The following is a 16,277-nucleotide window of genomic DNA, read 5'->3' as shown; positions in this document are numbered from 1 at the left end:
CAGTAAAAGCTCGTTAATTCGAATTCCACGGGAACGCTTAGCAATTTCGAATTAAACAAAATTCGAAATAATGAAAGTGAGCAAAAATGGGTGGATTTCGGGGGTGGGGGCACGAAAAATATTTATTGGCCAAAAAAGTCGGTGATGACCATCTGCTTCTTTTCTCTGTATGCCACAGCTGCGGCTCTCTGTTCCAGCGCGCGGACGCGGCGCAGGGAATCCTCTTCACCCTCTTCAAAGCTGAAGAAGAGACGCGCCACATTAAGTGCCTCGATCACCGCAGAAGCTGACGGGCACACAGGCGCTTCGTCATCTTCGTCTTCCTCACCTTCTGGCTCTTCAGCAACAGGCTGCGCACCGGCTACTTGAGCGATAATGTCCTCATCAGTCAGGGCACCACACACCGATGCACCGGTGTCAACTTCAACGAATCGGCAAAACGTACGCCCCGAAGAGTGTTGCGCAATGCCACTGGCATGAGCTCCTCAGCCCCGTCCACGTCGACGTCACAACTATCCTGCGCACTTCCAGCTGCAAATCCACTGTGGCAGAAACAGTTTGCGATTGTGGTCACGGTCACCTGTTCCCATGCGCGCACCAACATGTGCATGGCAGTGAGCAGCGTAATGCCGAAGTCCTTCCTGTCGCCCGCGCACAAAATCATTCTCTCCAGCATGTGACGCCTATAAAAGCACTTGATGTTCCTTATCACACCCTGGTCCATTGACTGTAGGGCCGCAGTCGTATTTGCTGGAAGGAACACTAACTTTGTTGCTCTCAGCTCAACGTCGACTTTGTGCGCCGAACAGTTGTCGACGACAAGAAGAAGGCGCCTGCCGCCCAGTTCCATTCGCCTGTCGAATTTCAGTAGCCACTTCCTGAATAGGTCACCTATCATCCAGGCTTTCTTGTTTGCGGCGTACTCCGTCGGCAGTGACCGAATGTTTTTGAAGCACCGTGGCTTGAGTGCTTTGCCAATCACAAAAAGGGGGACCTTTTCCGTACTGGTCATATTTGCGGCGACCAGAACAGTGACATGCTCTTTGCTGCGCTTGCCGCCGGCACAGCTGTCTCCCTTGTAGGTGATCGTCTTGTCTGGCTGCAACTTGAAAAATAACACTGTCTCGTCAGCGTTAAACACATCCTGTGGTGAGTAGCTCTCCAAGTACTGCTGCAGGGTGTCGCTTCTCCAAGTAGCGCATGTTTCGGCGTCCACTTCCTTTGCCTCGCCGGATAACGTGCGGAATACGAGATTGTGCCGCTCCCTGAAACGATGAAATCATCCCTCGGAGGCGACAAAGTCTTCAATGTCCAAGCGCAGGGCGAAATCGGCTGCCTTGGCCATGATGATAGGGCCGCTCAATGCGATACTCTGGGCTCTCATTTCTTTAACCCAGATAATCAAAGCCGACTCCAGTTCCGGGAACTTCGCTGTCCTTAGCCCTTTTCGACTGGCGCCAAAATCCTCGGCTTCATAGGCGTTTTCAATGGCCGTCCTGTTGCGTATGTAGGTTGACAACGTGCTCGGAGGTATGCCGTGCTTCCTCGCAATTTCGTATTTGCTCGAGTTCCCTTGGTCAACCTCTCGCAAAATCTCCACCTTCTCCTTGACAGTCTTCGCGCAGTAGTTTCCCCGCGGCATCTTGCAACTTTGATGCGGAATAAGACGGCTTGACGGCGTGAACGAACAACGTGCTCGAGGAACAAAGTGACACTGCCGAGTGTGGCCTAGGATTGCTAGGACTACTCCGCCGACTCCTCAGCGTCCCGCGGGTCCCGCGTATACAAGTGGCGCCAGGCGCTGAGATAGCGGGAGGGCTACGGAGAAAAAAAAAATTGCTCCCTGGATTTCGGAGGCCATACTTTGCTCGCCCTTTGCTCGGAGGCCACTTGAAGCTTGAAAAAACCGGTCGTGCCACCTATCGTTCGGCCGTAAAAGCTTCCACTAGTGTTTGACGATGATGACGCTCGGCGGCGCGCGCTTCGAATTATCCGTCGAGGCGGCAATTTCTGTTCGAATTAACGAATCGTTTTACACATGGTCTCCTATGCACTGCGGACCGGACTGCGGCGACCATTTTGAATTATCCAAAATTTCGAATTAATGAGGTGTGAATTAACGAGCTTTCACTGTATATCTAACTCGCCAAAAAACGTTTATTAGTTCGATATATGGCATAATTCGATATAGGCCCGCTATAGGATTTTGACACAAAGGCACATAACAATAAGAAAAGTACTTTAATAAATATGGTGGCTTACTTGCGTGCCCTACTTTGGAACAAAATAGTCCTGGATTTTCTTCTGTGTTAACGACTTCGCTGTCTGCGACAGCACGCACGCCTCCATGTTGTCTAACGAGTCGGAGCAGCTGAGGCCGCAACCTTCCACATTCACGCAATAGCGCCGGACCAACGCAAGTGCACTAATCACTTCAGATGATGTAGGCAATGGGCCATCGTCAATTTCCTTATTGCTGTCGCTTTGGCTCGTGGTCGGCACGACGTCTGCAACGTAGTCCTCATCTTGTAGCTCACCCATGATGGCAACATCATCGTCTGCACTGACGAACTCGTCGAATGTCGATCCGTCGATAGCTCCCGGGAACTCTGCCAGCTCGCTCCAAACTTCGGCGGAAACACCTGCGGTGTCTTCAGTGCTGTCATCAGAATTTGGGGTGTCATCACCAGACATGCGGAAGCCGGCATGCCTAAAGCAGTTCTGGATCGTCTCCTTCGTGACATCTGCCCGCGATCTACTCAACATAGAAAGAGCTCTGAGCAAGTCTATCTTCAGCTCCCTGCCGACACGAAGGTTCTGCAGCAGCCTCTCCACCAGGCGCTTCCGATAGCCGGCTTTCAGTGCGCGCATAACGCCTTGATCCAGTGGTTGCAGTACAGACGTAGTGTTTGGGGGGGAAAATCGCAGCTCGATGTTGCTGAAGGTCGTACTGCAGTGGTGCGATGAACAATTGTCCACGAGCAGGCACACCTTGCGATTTTCGCCTACCAAATCGTCATTCCACGACGATAGCCACCTGCCGAAAAGCTCCCCGGTCATCCACGCTTTTGAGTTTGCTCGGTAGGTAACTGGAAGCGACAGCGCGTTTCGAAAACACCGCGGTGCCGTGCTTTTCCCGATAACCAGAGGTCGAAGTTTTTTCGATCCGTCTAAATTAGCGGCCAACAGCACGGACACACGAGCTTTGTTTGCCTTGACGCCGCAAGTCTTGTCGCCACGACACGCAAGTGTCTTGTTTGGCAACATTTGCCAAAATAGAGCGGTTTCATCCGCATTGAAGATATCTTTGGCTTGATATCTTGCTGCGATATCTCGCCAGTTTTCCTCGAGTCATTTGTCTACGCTGTCCAGGTCCGCCGCTCTGCTTTCACCTGTAACAGCTTTGCCAACGATGTCGTGCCGTTCTTTGAACCGTTGGAGCCAGCCTGAACCGCCTTGGAAACCGTTCCTGCCAAGCAGGAAAGCAAGGTCCTTGGCTTTCTGCTCGATCACAGGGCCGGACACCGGGATGTTTCGCGACCGAACGTCCACAAACCATTTGTAAACGGCCGCTTCAACATCTTCGTACACAGCAGTACGCACACGTCGGGCGCCACGGGCACTTGGCCTTTTGTCTGACTTGGCCCTGATGTCTGCCTTGTTCTTCAGGATAGTACTCAAGGTGCTCCTTGGAATTTTGTACGCGGCGGCGACGCTGGACTTCTTTTCACCGCGCTCGACCCGATTTATGATTTCGAGTTTCGCGGCGAACGGCAAATTCTGCCTCTTTGCACAAGCCATGACGACAGCGCGCCAATAAAGTTCACAGAGCACCAACAGGCAACACCACTAGCATGGACCACGCTGAATGAGGACTTGAGGAAAACAGGCAGCAGCAGGCACACAAGCATAAGGAAAGAAAGAATGGCGCTCACTTCTACCGCCCCCGCGCCTCGTAGAAAGCACGACGGCCTCTGATTGGCTGTAAGCGCTGCAAGTGGGCCAGGATCATTTCTTGCAGGGGGGTGTTCGCCCGTGCACAGCCGGGTCTAAACCACTTTTTCTAGGGTGGCGCCGGCAGTTTTCCCTGCCACCGCGAGGGAAAGCCAACTTGCTGGGGCACTTTTGAGGCACATGGAGTTTGATATATCGGTTGTCGTTGCTATTTTCGTTCGATGTAACGGTAACTTTTCCTATATATTCTCAATGTAAATTTACCGTGTTTAGAAATTGTTCGATATACGGGATAATTTGATATAAACGGGTTCAATGTAGTCGGGCTCGACTGTACTTGAATTGCTCGCATTCAATTTTTAGCTTATCTTGGCTGCGTTACATTTTGCTTGTATCGTTTTTGTTGTAAGAGCCGATCAAGATGTTGTCATACTATTCATTGTGGAATACAATGTACGTTCTTGGTTGACAATGTGCTGTTTTGATCTCTGCTGGTTTATAAATAGCCGTGGATTGTGAGAACAAATTTCAGTTTGAAGTTAGCGCTTGTCTCGTGTGTATGTTGCTTTCTTGTGTCCCCGTAATTTTTGCGCTACCTGCGCTATGATGAATTCTTACAAACTCGCCCAGATTTCCGTTCTCATACCGTGTTTCATGAAACTGTGTCAGTTTTCGCTTAGTGGCAGATCACGGTACAGATGCACGCACATGTCGCGGAAAGTCGACTGCCCATTCTGTCGCTGTGTCAGTCACTGCATATCCCGGACCCTGCGATAGTATCGAAATGCTCCTTGGCGTTGCCACCGCGCGCTAATGGAGGGTCATGCAAGCGAGCCAGAACCTTTTCTGCATTTTGGCAAAAAGAAAGAAAAGGCTTTGCTGTGGGTACCTTAGGCAATATTTACAGTGGCACTGTATTTGTTTCTTTGTTGGCGGCGATGGTGCATGTCAGGAGATGAAAATTTGTACTTGGTGGTTAATGCGTAATCCCGTTTAGTGCGAAGTTATGCTGCGTTTCCAGCAAGTACATATTAATGAGGTTTAAATGTAGTTTCATTTTTACTTTGTGAGCCATGGCCGGGTGCCTTCAGAATTGCATGGTCGCCATCTGTAATTGCGTTGTTGGTGACATGGGCTCCAGTTCCGGCTCATCACTAGCGTGCAAGCACATCTCACTTCATGATACGGATCTCGCGTCACAGCCGTTTTGGGAAGGAAGTCGCAAGATGGTGCGAGTAACAGGTTATACACTAGTGTCATGTATAAGAACGGCATTTGCAGATTTCAAAAAACGAGGGTGTGTTGATGTGGTTGGCAATCTTTCTCTTTTTTTTTTTCTTTTTTCCTGATGCCCTTTATGATACGGTTCATTTGGACATGTGTCTGAATGCCACGGAATCTGAATTAATGAGCTTTTACTCTAGCTTGTCCCTTTTTTGTTTTGATAAGCTGTGACATCTTTAATGTTATGCTTTAGTAAGGCTCTTCCAAAGCCGATATGAAGAGGTGATCTGAAAGTGCATATGGCTAAGAATGAATTTTTTTTGTTTCACTTCACCTTTACAGCGAGTCGCAGCCAACACAACGTCCGGAACGTCTCGTAAGCCGGCTACGAACCCTCTCCACGGAGGACTCCGGTCCCCGCATCATCATAGTGCGTCAACCGCGTGGTCCAGACGGCACAAACGGGTTCGCCAGCCGCGGAGCAGAGGCCAATCCGGCGGCAACGCTCGTCGAAGAGACCGAGGAGGCCGTTGAATACGAAGAAGGACGAGGCGACGGAAATTCTCAAGACGAAGCCGAAGCCAAGCCTGACGAAATGGAAGTCACCGATAACGCGCTCGGTGCTATGGCTCCTGTGGAGGGCGAAGTCCAGGCCTAAAAGGTTTTTAGGCTTAGCGAAGGAAGTCTAAAGATGTTGTTATTCTTCTGTTCTTTTTCCATTGCTTTTTCGTGTTCCCTATTGGCACCGGCACCGTTCTCTTCTGGTGCAAGGAAAAAAAAGAAATGGCAAAAAAAAACAGTGGGTGCAACGAGACTTTAACGCGATTTTCTTCTGTATGCCACCAGTTTCTAGGTTCTGCGCTGGAGCGCGTTCGTGGCGAGTTTTTTTTTTTTTTTCTTGGTTTTTTTCTTTCCTGTGTCTGTGTATGAAAACGAAAACAAAGTGGCAAATCTTATCTATTCTCTTTGTTCAGTTGAGCATGTATGTTGTGTGTGCATGTGTGGGTGTTTTTTTTTTAACAAGTGTTTCTTATATAAGTTTCATAGGATGCAAGTTTCAAGGAAGCTTGTTTTTCAGGTATTTGGAATTGAAGTCAGAACTGTGGGGAGAAAGAAGGAAGAATGGTGTGATTGCTGTCTCGTAGCACTTTTGAAGCGACAGAGAAAGTGGTGTGTGCGTCTCTTCTCAAAGACTCCATTCTTGTTTATCTGCGGTCCTGCCTCGGCTCGGATTTTGTCTTACAATTTTTCCCCGTACCTTCACCCCTCCTTTTCACCTGTTTCAACGGTACAATTCGACAGCGTGCTCGTTTTGAAAACTTCGAAACGGTGCCATTTCTAAAAGTCCGGCCGGGGCAGACCATTCACGTTTCTCTCGCGTTACATGACTGGTGTCCCGCCTCTGTCGAGGCCTGTATCGGCGCGATTCTTTTTTTCCGTCTTTTCATATTTCTCCGTTTGGTCAGCTTTTCATGTTTCTTTTGCATCTCTCGAAGGTTATGTCTCTTAAACTATCATTTTTTTTTCTTGTGGTGGTCTGTAGGAGTCGGAGAACAACTTGACACGTCTTCTTGTGTGTTTGTGCATGCATATCCAAGCAACGAACGACAGTAGCACTTATAAAGGAAGAAAGGCGAACTACCTGATTGAGTTGATCGAGCGCGATATTCTCGTTCCTGTCCCTCTTGTCAAAATCGGGGCGTGTTCCACCCCGTAAGTTTTTCTTTTTTTTTTTCCATTTGCCTCCACAACCACGATGCCACCCCAATACCTTCTCGTGAAAGCAATGACCTTTGGGATTAATACTCAAGGCAATATGGCCGACATCTGTACTTGCACTAACCCCTTTTTTTTTTGCCTTTCCCATCGCAGCTGCGACTTTCTCTCACTTGGGATTCAAGTGACTCGTGGCAAGCCCCTGTCGAAACACTTCTGGTTCAGTATGGTTATTATCTGGTGTTGACAACCCGACTACTCGCCTACTTTAGCAAAGTTTACCGGCACCAAATTTGAAGCAAGATGTATGATCAGCAGCATAATGCGACTACACGACTACACCAACGAGAATTGAAATTCCCTGTTCCCCAGTATAATTACTTGGCAGTTGCACGTCACCACGGCTTGCCGATTTCCGCGAAGTTTCCTTACGTGATCGTTGTGCACAGGCAGCAAGATTCGTGCACGAGGAATAAGTGGCGCGGAAAACAACTCAAAATTTTTCCTGACTGACCTCAATTCAGTTGCCACGGCCCCCAGTATATTTACCTAGTTGGCTGTACCACTCGGCACTGCAAGTGTTTAGCAACGTTTTTGGGGGGGCAACAGATTTTCTACTGTTTAATTCTGAAACGTACAGCAAAATTCATATCGTAGGTCTGAAAACGCACGACAAAATCTAGAAATCTGCACTGTTGAGAGAAAAGGAGAAGGAATATGCCTGGATGAGACTCCTCATTGCGTGTATTGACTTCTGCAGCTTGAGTTCACTTAGGAGTGAGGTGTAATTGTCGGAACAAGCCACGCTTAACTAAGCACGCGCATAGTGCTTTTTCGTAGTTCTTAGTGGCGACGAGGAGCGAGTGTATTGTCGAACATTTCACGCAGCCGACGTACGGAAAGCGCGAGTGAGTGATGCAGCTGCCTTGATTTCATACAGTTTTCAGGCGCACGCCGAACAGTCTGCGCGCTTCTGTTGCATCATTTCGGATGCTTAGTCATAGCGAGTGGTGTTTGTGGCATGTTATGGATTTTGTATGCCTCTAGCGTGCGTATGGAAGCGCGTTTCTTTGCGTGTTCATTTATTCACGACCCCTGCTGTACGAATAAGGCCTTCCTATTAAGGCTAACAACTGCTATGCCTTCATTTTATTTACATTGGTTAACTGTAGTGTCTACTCTCTTTAGCTGCCTTGAGCGTTCTTGTTCCCTTTGTGTGCAGCAGTGTAGAAGTGGAAAGTTTTTATATTCAGGTTGAAAGTGGCGTTGGGCGTTTTGTATCCTTTCCCATTAGTAGAATAAACGAAAAATTAAAAGAACGGCACATTTTCCAAATTCGCAGCACTTTAGGAATGTTGGTCAGTTTTGTAGCCTAGGAATCGCAATACTGTGCTTGAACATCAGGGAAACATATTTTTCTATTTGTTTTTTCGCGTTCCCATTTTCTGAGTTTAGTATATCAATGTCTTTGTTGCCCCCTTGTCGAGGCATGCACTCTGGCAGGTTCTGCAGCATTTGAACTTAGTTTTGCCAACTTGTACATTTTGCTGCGGGTTTTTTTTTTTTTTTGTGAGGCATTTTTATAGTCCTCGAGGCATTGATACGCCGAGTCAAGCAGGAGCTCAATACCACCACTTTTGTCTACGCGTAGACCATTTTGAGCTCTCGTCGACTTTCGAAAGAGACGGGAGTGCAGTTGATGGATGGATGCTATTAAAAAAAGTGTGCGTAATGTCCTTTAGTGTAACGTAACATTATGCAAATTATTGTTTTGTGCCCGATTGCCTACCACTGTTGAGGCTTGAGAGGTTGGCCAATACTGTTCTGACATTGCATCTCTGGTGTAATGTTGCGACGGCTTTACATTGGTTAACTCTGATGCTCTTTTAGGGAAATGTTTAAAACAGCGCTCATGGCTTTATCGTTGATATAATGTCTATAGTATTGGGATGTATTAAATTTTGCTTTGGAAGGATGTCATTCCTTCGTAAAGCTATGTATTCAGTGTGCCTTTTTTTCTCTGTCCTCATTGCTTTGAGCAAAGCAGTACTTGGCTGTTCGATCGACGAGCACTGCAAGTTTTTTCAGCGTTGAAGCATATCTTGCAACTTCGCTGCCGTCAAAATCTTTTACATGCCTTGTTTCTTCATGTTCTTTCTTAGGAAAACAAGGAAGCTAAAATTAAGACAACATGCACAGAACTTTTATTGATACAGTCGGCAGGATCTGGAAATGTTCCGAGACTGACTGACTTTCAGAAACCATATTTTTGGAACTTCCACTTGCGTGTTTTGAACGTAGCCTTGTAAAATTTCAACCAGAACAGTTTGTGCTTCGCGTGTAATAATCCTTTGAATCAGTAGGAAGAACTTGCATGGCTCTAAAAGGAAAGTATGAAAACAGTCTTACCGTTAGCATACGCAACTTCGAAAAAAATCACACTTCCCCGGTGCGTTGCTGTCAAAAACTGTTCACTTGTACAGCATGGGCATCATTTGGGTGTGCACTGTCCAAAAATGCTCTCCTCGCTTCTTTTAGATGTTTTTCTGTGTATCTTTTCTTCATATGTTGCGAGTGTTTGATGTGTCCCGCTCAAAATCAAATGCAAGGAGTCCCCTTTTCTTTAGTTGTTCTGGGATAGAATTGCTTTTGATAGTGAAAAGTCAATTCCCATTAGTGAAAGAAATACACCCGGCATTGAAAACGCTGGCCGCCAGACCACTTGCTGTGTCAGCAAGTTTCCCCAGTGCCCGGCCAATGCAGGCATGGCCGTAAGGTACCAAGAAAAGCGGCCATCGTTGCAGTAACGTGATGATGCCGCAGCATGTGATGTGAAGGAAGCGACTACTTTGTATAAAGGGCTGAGGAAAGATTACTAATTTGTCGCATTTCTTTTTGACATACTTATCCAAGACAAATTGGGTTTAACAGAGCTCTGGAGATATTGCGGAACGATACATCGGTGTTCTAAATCGAAAGATGTCTTCGTGCCTCGCAGTGTCGAAGGAGGCCTCTTGATATTTTTTTTTCCAGTGTTTCTAAATGCCTGTGGTCTTTCCGGATTGTGTGCAAAAAGAAGTCTTTGTAAGGGAAGACATTAAAAAGAAATGTTTCTAGCCACTTTTGTGTCAATGGGTGCTTTCTCAAAGACAATTCGCGTGACGCCCACATGAACAGAAAGCCTTACCAGGTGCCATAAGCAATGCTTTATTGAATACACATGCATTTACAGTTTTTACTGAACCAGAGATATTACGGCGCGAAATTTCATGCGTTATGACAAAGTGGTGAAGGCGTTCTTCAAATGTACCGGCAATTTGTGACAACTCGGAATGCAACCCCAAGGCACCACACTGTAAAAGCACTAAGGAATCGTGCACATATCTAAAGATTCTTAGAGCTTTGGTTTCCTAGGAACAGCTGCTGCTTGATTCTGTAGCGGAGAAAAGGTTGAAAAAAAAATGACTGCAGGGGAAGCGCTTGCTCGGTCATTGGTGCATATTTCAAGTCATCGCAGCACCCCCCCCCCCCTCCCCCGTGCCCTCCTGTGACCCTGCCTGAACATCACCCCTAATTTCTTCCCAAATCTGTTAACGCAACAGTGTTAAAGAGCTCGTTTCGCAGAAATTCCCGTGTCAGTGTCGATGTCCTTGGTTGTCAGCGGAAAATCAATGTTGTCCGTTAGCGAAAATTCGCAATAGACGCAAATAAAATTCTTTTTATAAATCTTCGGGTCAGCCCAGGTAGCGCAAGACGGATAATTGACGTTTTATAAATGTTTATCGGAGACAATAAAAGCGTCTAGAAGACGTCACGAAATTGAAGCTAAAGGTCTAGAAAACGTCGTATATCTCGTCTAATGACTCGGGCTCGTGTGGTTTTCTGAGCTGATGTGCTATGAAGACAGACTCCCAAGATGTTTCCTTCAGTAAAAGGCCGACCATTGAAGGATATGACACCTAGTTTTCGATCATAATTTGTGTCATGTGGATCAATCCTTGTGCGTTCACAAACTAGCTGGCGAAACTTTAGCCCATTTGGTCGAGAGCTTAATTTGTAACTGAATATTTTTATAAACATGCGAATGGCCTGAGAGTCGGGCAACGCTGGCGCGCTTGCGAGCCGTGACGTAACAGTTCTGCTTGCTGTGCGAGCGTCTGTATTCCAGCGAAGGATTTTGTTCCGTGTCAGCTGAGCGTGCAATTGACCTATCTCAGATTGGTTCAGCTGGGCATTGAAATTGAAAGATTTGCAGCGGCTGAAACTTTGGTAGAAGCCGATGGCCCCGCTCCAAGCAGCACGTGACGTCACACACGCCATGACAAAATGGCGGTCGCTGGCGGTGGCGGGGTCTATAGCCGGCAACTTCTAGGGCTAATTTTCCTCTGAAATATTCTTTTACAATCTATTTTTCATACATTTACAGGCACAATAGACCCTTTACTTTTGTTTTTCGCTGAAAACCACAAATTGTTGGTTGACCGTCTCATGGCCCCTTTAATTCTCCTGAAGGCACACTGGAGAGTCTGGTGATGTTGAAATTGGGGACAGCGGCACTACTACTACTACTACTAAGAGATGATTGACAGTCTCTACACAGTTGTGGTTATCGCACATTGATGAATCTGCCCTACCAATCCGATAGGTGAGTGAGTTAGAAGACGCTACACCGAGCCACAGCCAACGCAACAAAAAAGACGTGGACAGTAGAAGTGGACGGGATAGCGCTTGCTCCTGTCCACTTCCATTGTCCGCGTTTTTCTTTTTCTTCAGTTTCAGCAACCTAATTTTCCAAACATGAACGTAAACCAACAGGCCCAACTCGCCATCTTGCTTCAACGCAGCATTCTAAGCAGGAAAGGAGGCATGCATCAATCGCCTGGTGTGTGTCTCCCATCGTTTTAAAACAATCGTTCAGTAGCGCTACTTACGACTTAAGTTAGTGGAAATTGATTCCAATGTGTTGGAAGCACTAATAACAAAACAAAACAGCAGAATAATATTTGGCCAATCTAACCAAGAATACGTAATAAAAAAAAAACGTAAATGGCTTGCAAAATCACTGTTGCTGATGTGTATTGCTCACAAAATGGAACTTTTAGGAACTTTCTTACAACATGCCTCTGCTGAAAAATTCTCACTGAAAAAATGTTGGCAAAGTGCTCTGACATCATTACAGAAGTTAGACTAGACGTTCGGAACAAAAGGCGGCATCTTAGATGTTAGCTAAAAATATTTGTGGATGCAGCATCCATGTTTCAAACTGCGCCCACTAAAGAAGTAACGGTTTCAGGCTTCGAAATGCAGCGTACAAAACTTATCACAGGAATTATGGTCTGGCATTCCTAGACAGGACACAGTTAAACTGAAATGTGCCACGGTTAGCAGAAAATATGAACAGTGTAAATTACACCAACATATAACAAAAAGCATAACTAAACAAATTGTAGCGCAAAAACAATGTAAGAACAGAAAACTAACAGAAACGACCACAAAAATTGCAATGAATGGGCCACTTACTAAAATGAACAAATAAAATTTAAGAATATGGAAATACCAGCCTGATCAAACAATCAACTTTGTTTTATGATGCCTAGTATTAAAATATGTCAGGCTAAAGGAACAGATATAAAGATAAGACACATCATTTATTTATTTATTCAAAATGCCTTACAGGCCCATTAAAGGGCATTGAGTAAGGGGGGCATCAGTATATACATTGCAAAAAAATACAGACAAAAAGTAAGAAACAAAGAACAAAAAATACAAATGATAAGCAGCAAAGTGTAACAAAGTTATACAATAGAAAAACGCAACGAAATCAGGTTATCACGAAAAGTTTCACAATTAGAGATGGATGCAATGTGATCTGGAAGGCCGTTCCAATGTGCTATGGCTCGAGGTAATGGTGATGAGTTAAATGCCTGTGTGTGACCATGAATGCGCATGAAACTACGTGCGTTGTGAATGCGTCGAGATGTGCGCAGAGGAAGATGAAGCGGCAAACAGTGGAATTTGTTACTCTAGATGTACCTATGAAATAAACATAAAAGGGCAATGACGCGTCGTTGATCCAGTGACATGAATGCAAGGTCTTGTTTTATTAGGGTGACGCTTGAATGATAGTTGTAGTTACCGGCGATGAATCTCGCGGCCCTATTCTGGACGGCTTCCAACGTACGGATAAGGTAATCTTGATGTGGTGACCATGTGGATGAAGCATACTCTAATTGTGGGCGAACATAAGTTAGATATGATAATGCGCGTACGTGAGAAGGAGCGTTGCGCAAATTTCTGCGCAGATAGCCGAGAGACTGGGAGGCTTTTGAAGAAACAGCTGCTATGTGCGTAGTTCAAGATAAGTCTGATGAAAGGTGGACGCCGAGATATTTGTACGATAGTGTGGCTGAAACAATGTTATTATCAATAGTATAGAGAAAGGATGAGTTAGTACGCTTTCTAGTGAACGAGAATAACTTGCATTTAGAGGCGTTAAGGGACATCTGCCAAGCTTCGCACCACCTGTAGGTTAGATTAAGGTCATTTTGGAGAGTGCGATGATCGTCAATTCGGGCTAGTTGGAACGTACTCGCCATGTTCAGCGCAAACAAGGAACACGAAAACACAAGGAAGTGCACGACACAAGCGCTGTCTAACAACTGAAATTTTAATGGAAGAAACGTGTCATATATAAGCACAAAAAAACCGAACAAAAAATCTTATCCCCCACCAGGCATGTACTCACGTATGCTGTAGATATGTAATCTCAGCTTCTGTGAGAGTGATTGAAGGCTGGCTCACGCTCTTGCTTTTATAATTGCTTTTATAATTTCAAACGCTTCAGCAATTTCACGCGTGCGATGGTCCCTGTGCCTCATCATCACAGTGATTTTATTTAGCTCGGCTGCGCATCCGCACTGCCGGCAATGGAGGGAAAGATGCGTAGATGGTGTGCCTTTCAGAGAGCTAGCGTGCTCCCTTGGACGTTAAGACAACGACCCGTCTGCCCAATGTACGCACCACCACATGACAAAGGGATGGCGTACACCACTCCGCTCGCACATTCAGTGAAACGCTTAGAGTGCTTCATAGGGCAACTTTCAGTGCTGTCAGCGGCCTGCCTCTTCTGCGCTCTTTTTTCAACTCTCGCGCAAACGCTCCCTAGCTTCTTGCCGGCGCGAAAAACAACATTTACGCCATAATGACCACCAATCTTCTTCAAACGGTGGGATACCGAGTGCAGATAAGGGATAACAACGAATTTTCTTCCCCTATCCGAGGGCAGAACCACTGGATCTAGACCCTCTTCTTTTTCTTTTTTCAAGCGATGAAACAATCGATGTGATGTGGAAGCTAGGACCATGCGCGGGAAATCAGCCGCTTCCAATCTATCAACCTGCCGTAAAAAACTGTCACGTACTGTGCGAGGACAGGACTTTTTTAAAGCCGAATTGAGACAAGACCAGCAAACATGGTCCCTCTGGAACTCTAATGAAAGATCTAAGAATTGCAAGACATTTTCTTTTGGGATTTCAGAGGTAAAGCACAGACCTTTGCCCCTTTGCTTAAACATACTTAGGACCTGGATCATGGACGCCATAAAATTGACGCGATCGACAAACACCAAGTAGTCATCGACATATCTAAAAACATGTCGTGTAACACCCTCGAAATCTTGTTCAAGGGCACGGTCCACTTTTCCAAGAAATATATTACTTAATACTGGGGCTACCCTTGACCCGATACAGACAGACAGACAGACAGACAGACAGACAGACAGACAGACAGACAGACAGACAGACAGACAGACAGACAGACAGACAGACAGACAGACAGACAGACAGACAGACAGACAGACAGAGGAACTTTATTGTGTCCTGGGACGAGGGTTCCTAAAAACCCGCGAAGATCCCCGATTTCTGTACAAACAGACTCTGCCCAAATGAAACAACTGTAGAGCATAGGTAAAACCAAAGTAGCTCTAAGAAGCTTTCCACTGGAATACCAACATTATTCCTAAACATCACTTCATCATTATCCTCGACAATAGTTTCTTTCACACAGCTCATGAGGTAACCATGTGGCAAAGAATAAAACAAGTCCTGTACGTCTACGCTAAACGCCTTACAACTTGAAGGGTTGCGCTCAGCCAACAGTGTCACCACCTCTTCTGAGTTGCGAACAAGGAAAGGATCAACCACATGCAACTCCTCTAAATGCTTCTGTAAAAAACCCGACACAACGTGTTGCCATGAGTTCCGCTCGGTAACAATAGCCCGGAATGGGACTTCAGCCTTATGGGTCTTTGCAGTGAAAAAAACAAAAAAATCACCGCCATATCCACGAAGTGAATGATGTTAGAGGAGCTTGCTCGGAGATGATCGCGTAACCCACGAATGCTCCGTGCACATTCCTCTACCATCATATATAGACGTGACAACGTTGTTATACATACATTACATCCACAATGCTTATTAATTTACGGTTGGATGCACTATATACATTTTGATGAAGTATATTTACATTTGGATGAATTATAAACATTATATATACACAAAAAATGTTGTTTTACCAAGTTCAAACACATTCCTCTACCACTGTATATATACGTGACAACGTTGTTATATATGCATTACATAATGTTTATTAATGTAAGGCTGGATGCTCTATATCCATTTTTATGAAGTATATATACGTTTCGATGAACTATAAACATTATATATACACAAGAGATGTTGTTTTACCAAATTCAAGAAGGGCGTCCCTCGATGAGTTCGGAATTGCTTTATGATGGATGAACTATATGCATTACATATACACAAGAGATGTTCTTTTACAAAGTACAAGAAGGGGCGTCCCTCGATGAGCTTGGGGACTCGTTTCCCTTTAAAGATGATTGCTTTATGATCAGTAAAGTATGTTGCCAAGGGATCATCGATGAGGGACGCAATGGAAAGTTCGAGAAGGCAACATCGATACAGGTGCCCCTGATGGTGGTGGGATGTTTGCAGTCCTGCGATACGCATCGGAGAGCGTAACGTGACATCATGTGTTGGCTGGTTATTGGCAAGGCGAGATCTTCCCAAGCTGCTGCTGCATTGCGAGCCCGTCGCGCTGCTGCCATTCATGCTGCGGAGCGGCAACAAAGAGTATTAGCTCCCGGCGAAGAGAAAGGAAGCCAGCGAAACGAGAGGTGCGGCCCTCGAGCAGTCGCGCTTGCGCCGAGCGTGGTGTGTGCCGCCTTGAGCGGCGGCGCCATCTAGTGAGCATTCTTGAAATCACCAGAGAGAGCCACGGCCGGACTCGACTCTCTCCTCCGCTCGGAGGAGAGAGGGTCGAGTCCGGCCGTGAGAGCGCAGCTGCGCTGAGCGTGGTGTGTGCCG

At 46.1% G+C, this 16,277-nt stretch overlaps 1 protein-coding gene across 3 annotated transcripts in view; it reads left to right on the top strand.

Moving 5' to 3' along the window:
• Nucleotides 1-10,014, top strand: part of LOC119401739 (cold shock domain-containing protein E1) — a 70,543-nt gene extending 60,529 nt beyond the window's left edge. For all 3 annotated transcript variants that reach the window (XM_037668692.2, XM_037668693.2, XM_037668689.2), the window contains one exon: nucleotides 5,521-10,014. In XM_037668692.2, coding sequence (XP_037524620.1) covers nucleotides 5,521-5,836 — 316 coding nt within the window. In that variant the 3' untranslated portion in view covers nucleotides 5,837-10,014. The remainder of the gene's footprint in view (nucleotides 1-5,520) is intronic.
• The last annotated feature ends 6,263 nt before the right edge of the window (nucleotides 10,015-16,277 follow it).

The sequence above is a fragment of the Rhipicephalus sanguineus genome, chromosome 8 (genome assembly GCF_013339695.2).
Source record: "Rhipicephalus sanguineus isolate Rsan-2018 chromosome 8, BIME_Rsan_1.4, whole genome shotgun sequence".
Classification (NCBI taxonomy): domain Eukaryota; kingdom Metazoa; phylum Arthropoda; class Arachnida; order Ixodida; family Ixodidae; genus Rhipicephalus; species Rhipicephalus sanguineus.
Note: the sequence above shows the minus strand (reverse complement) of the source record. Positions and strands in the feature narration are given on the sequence as shown.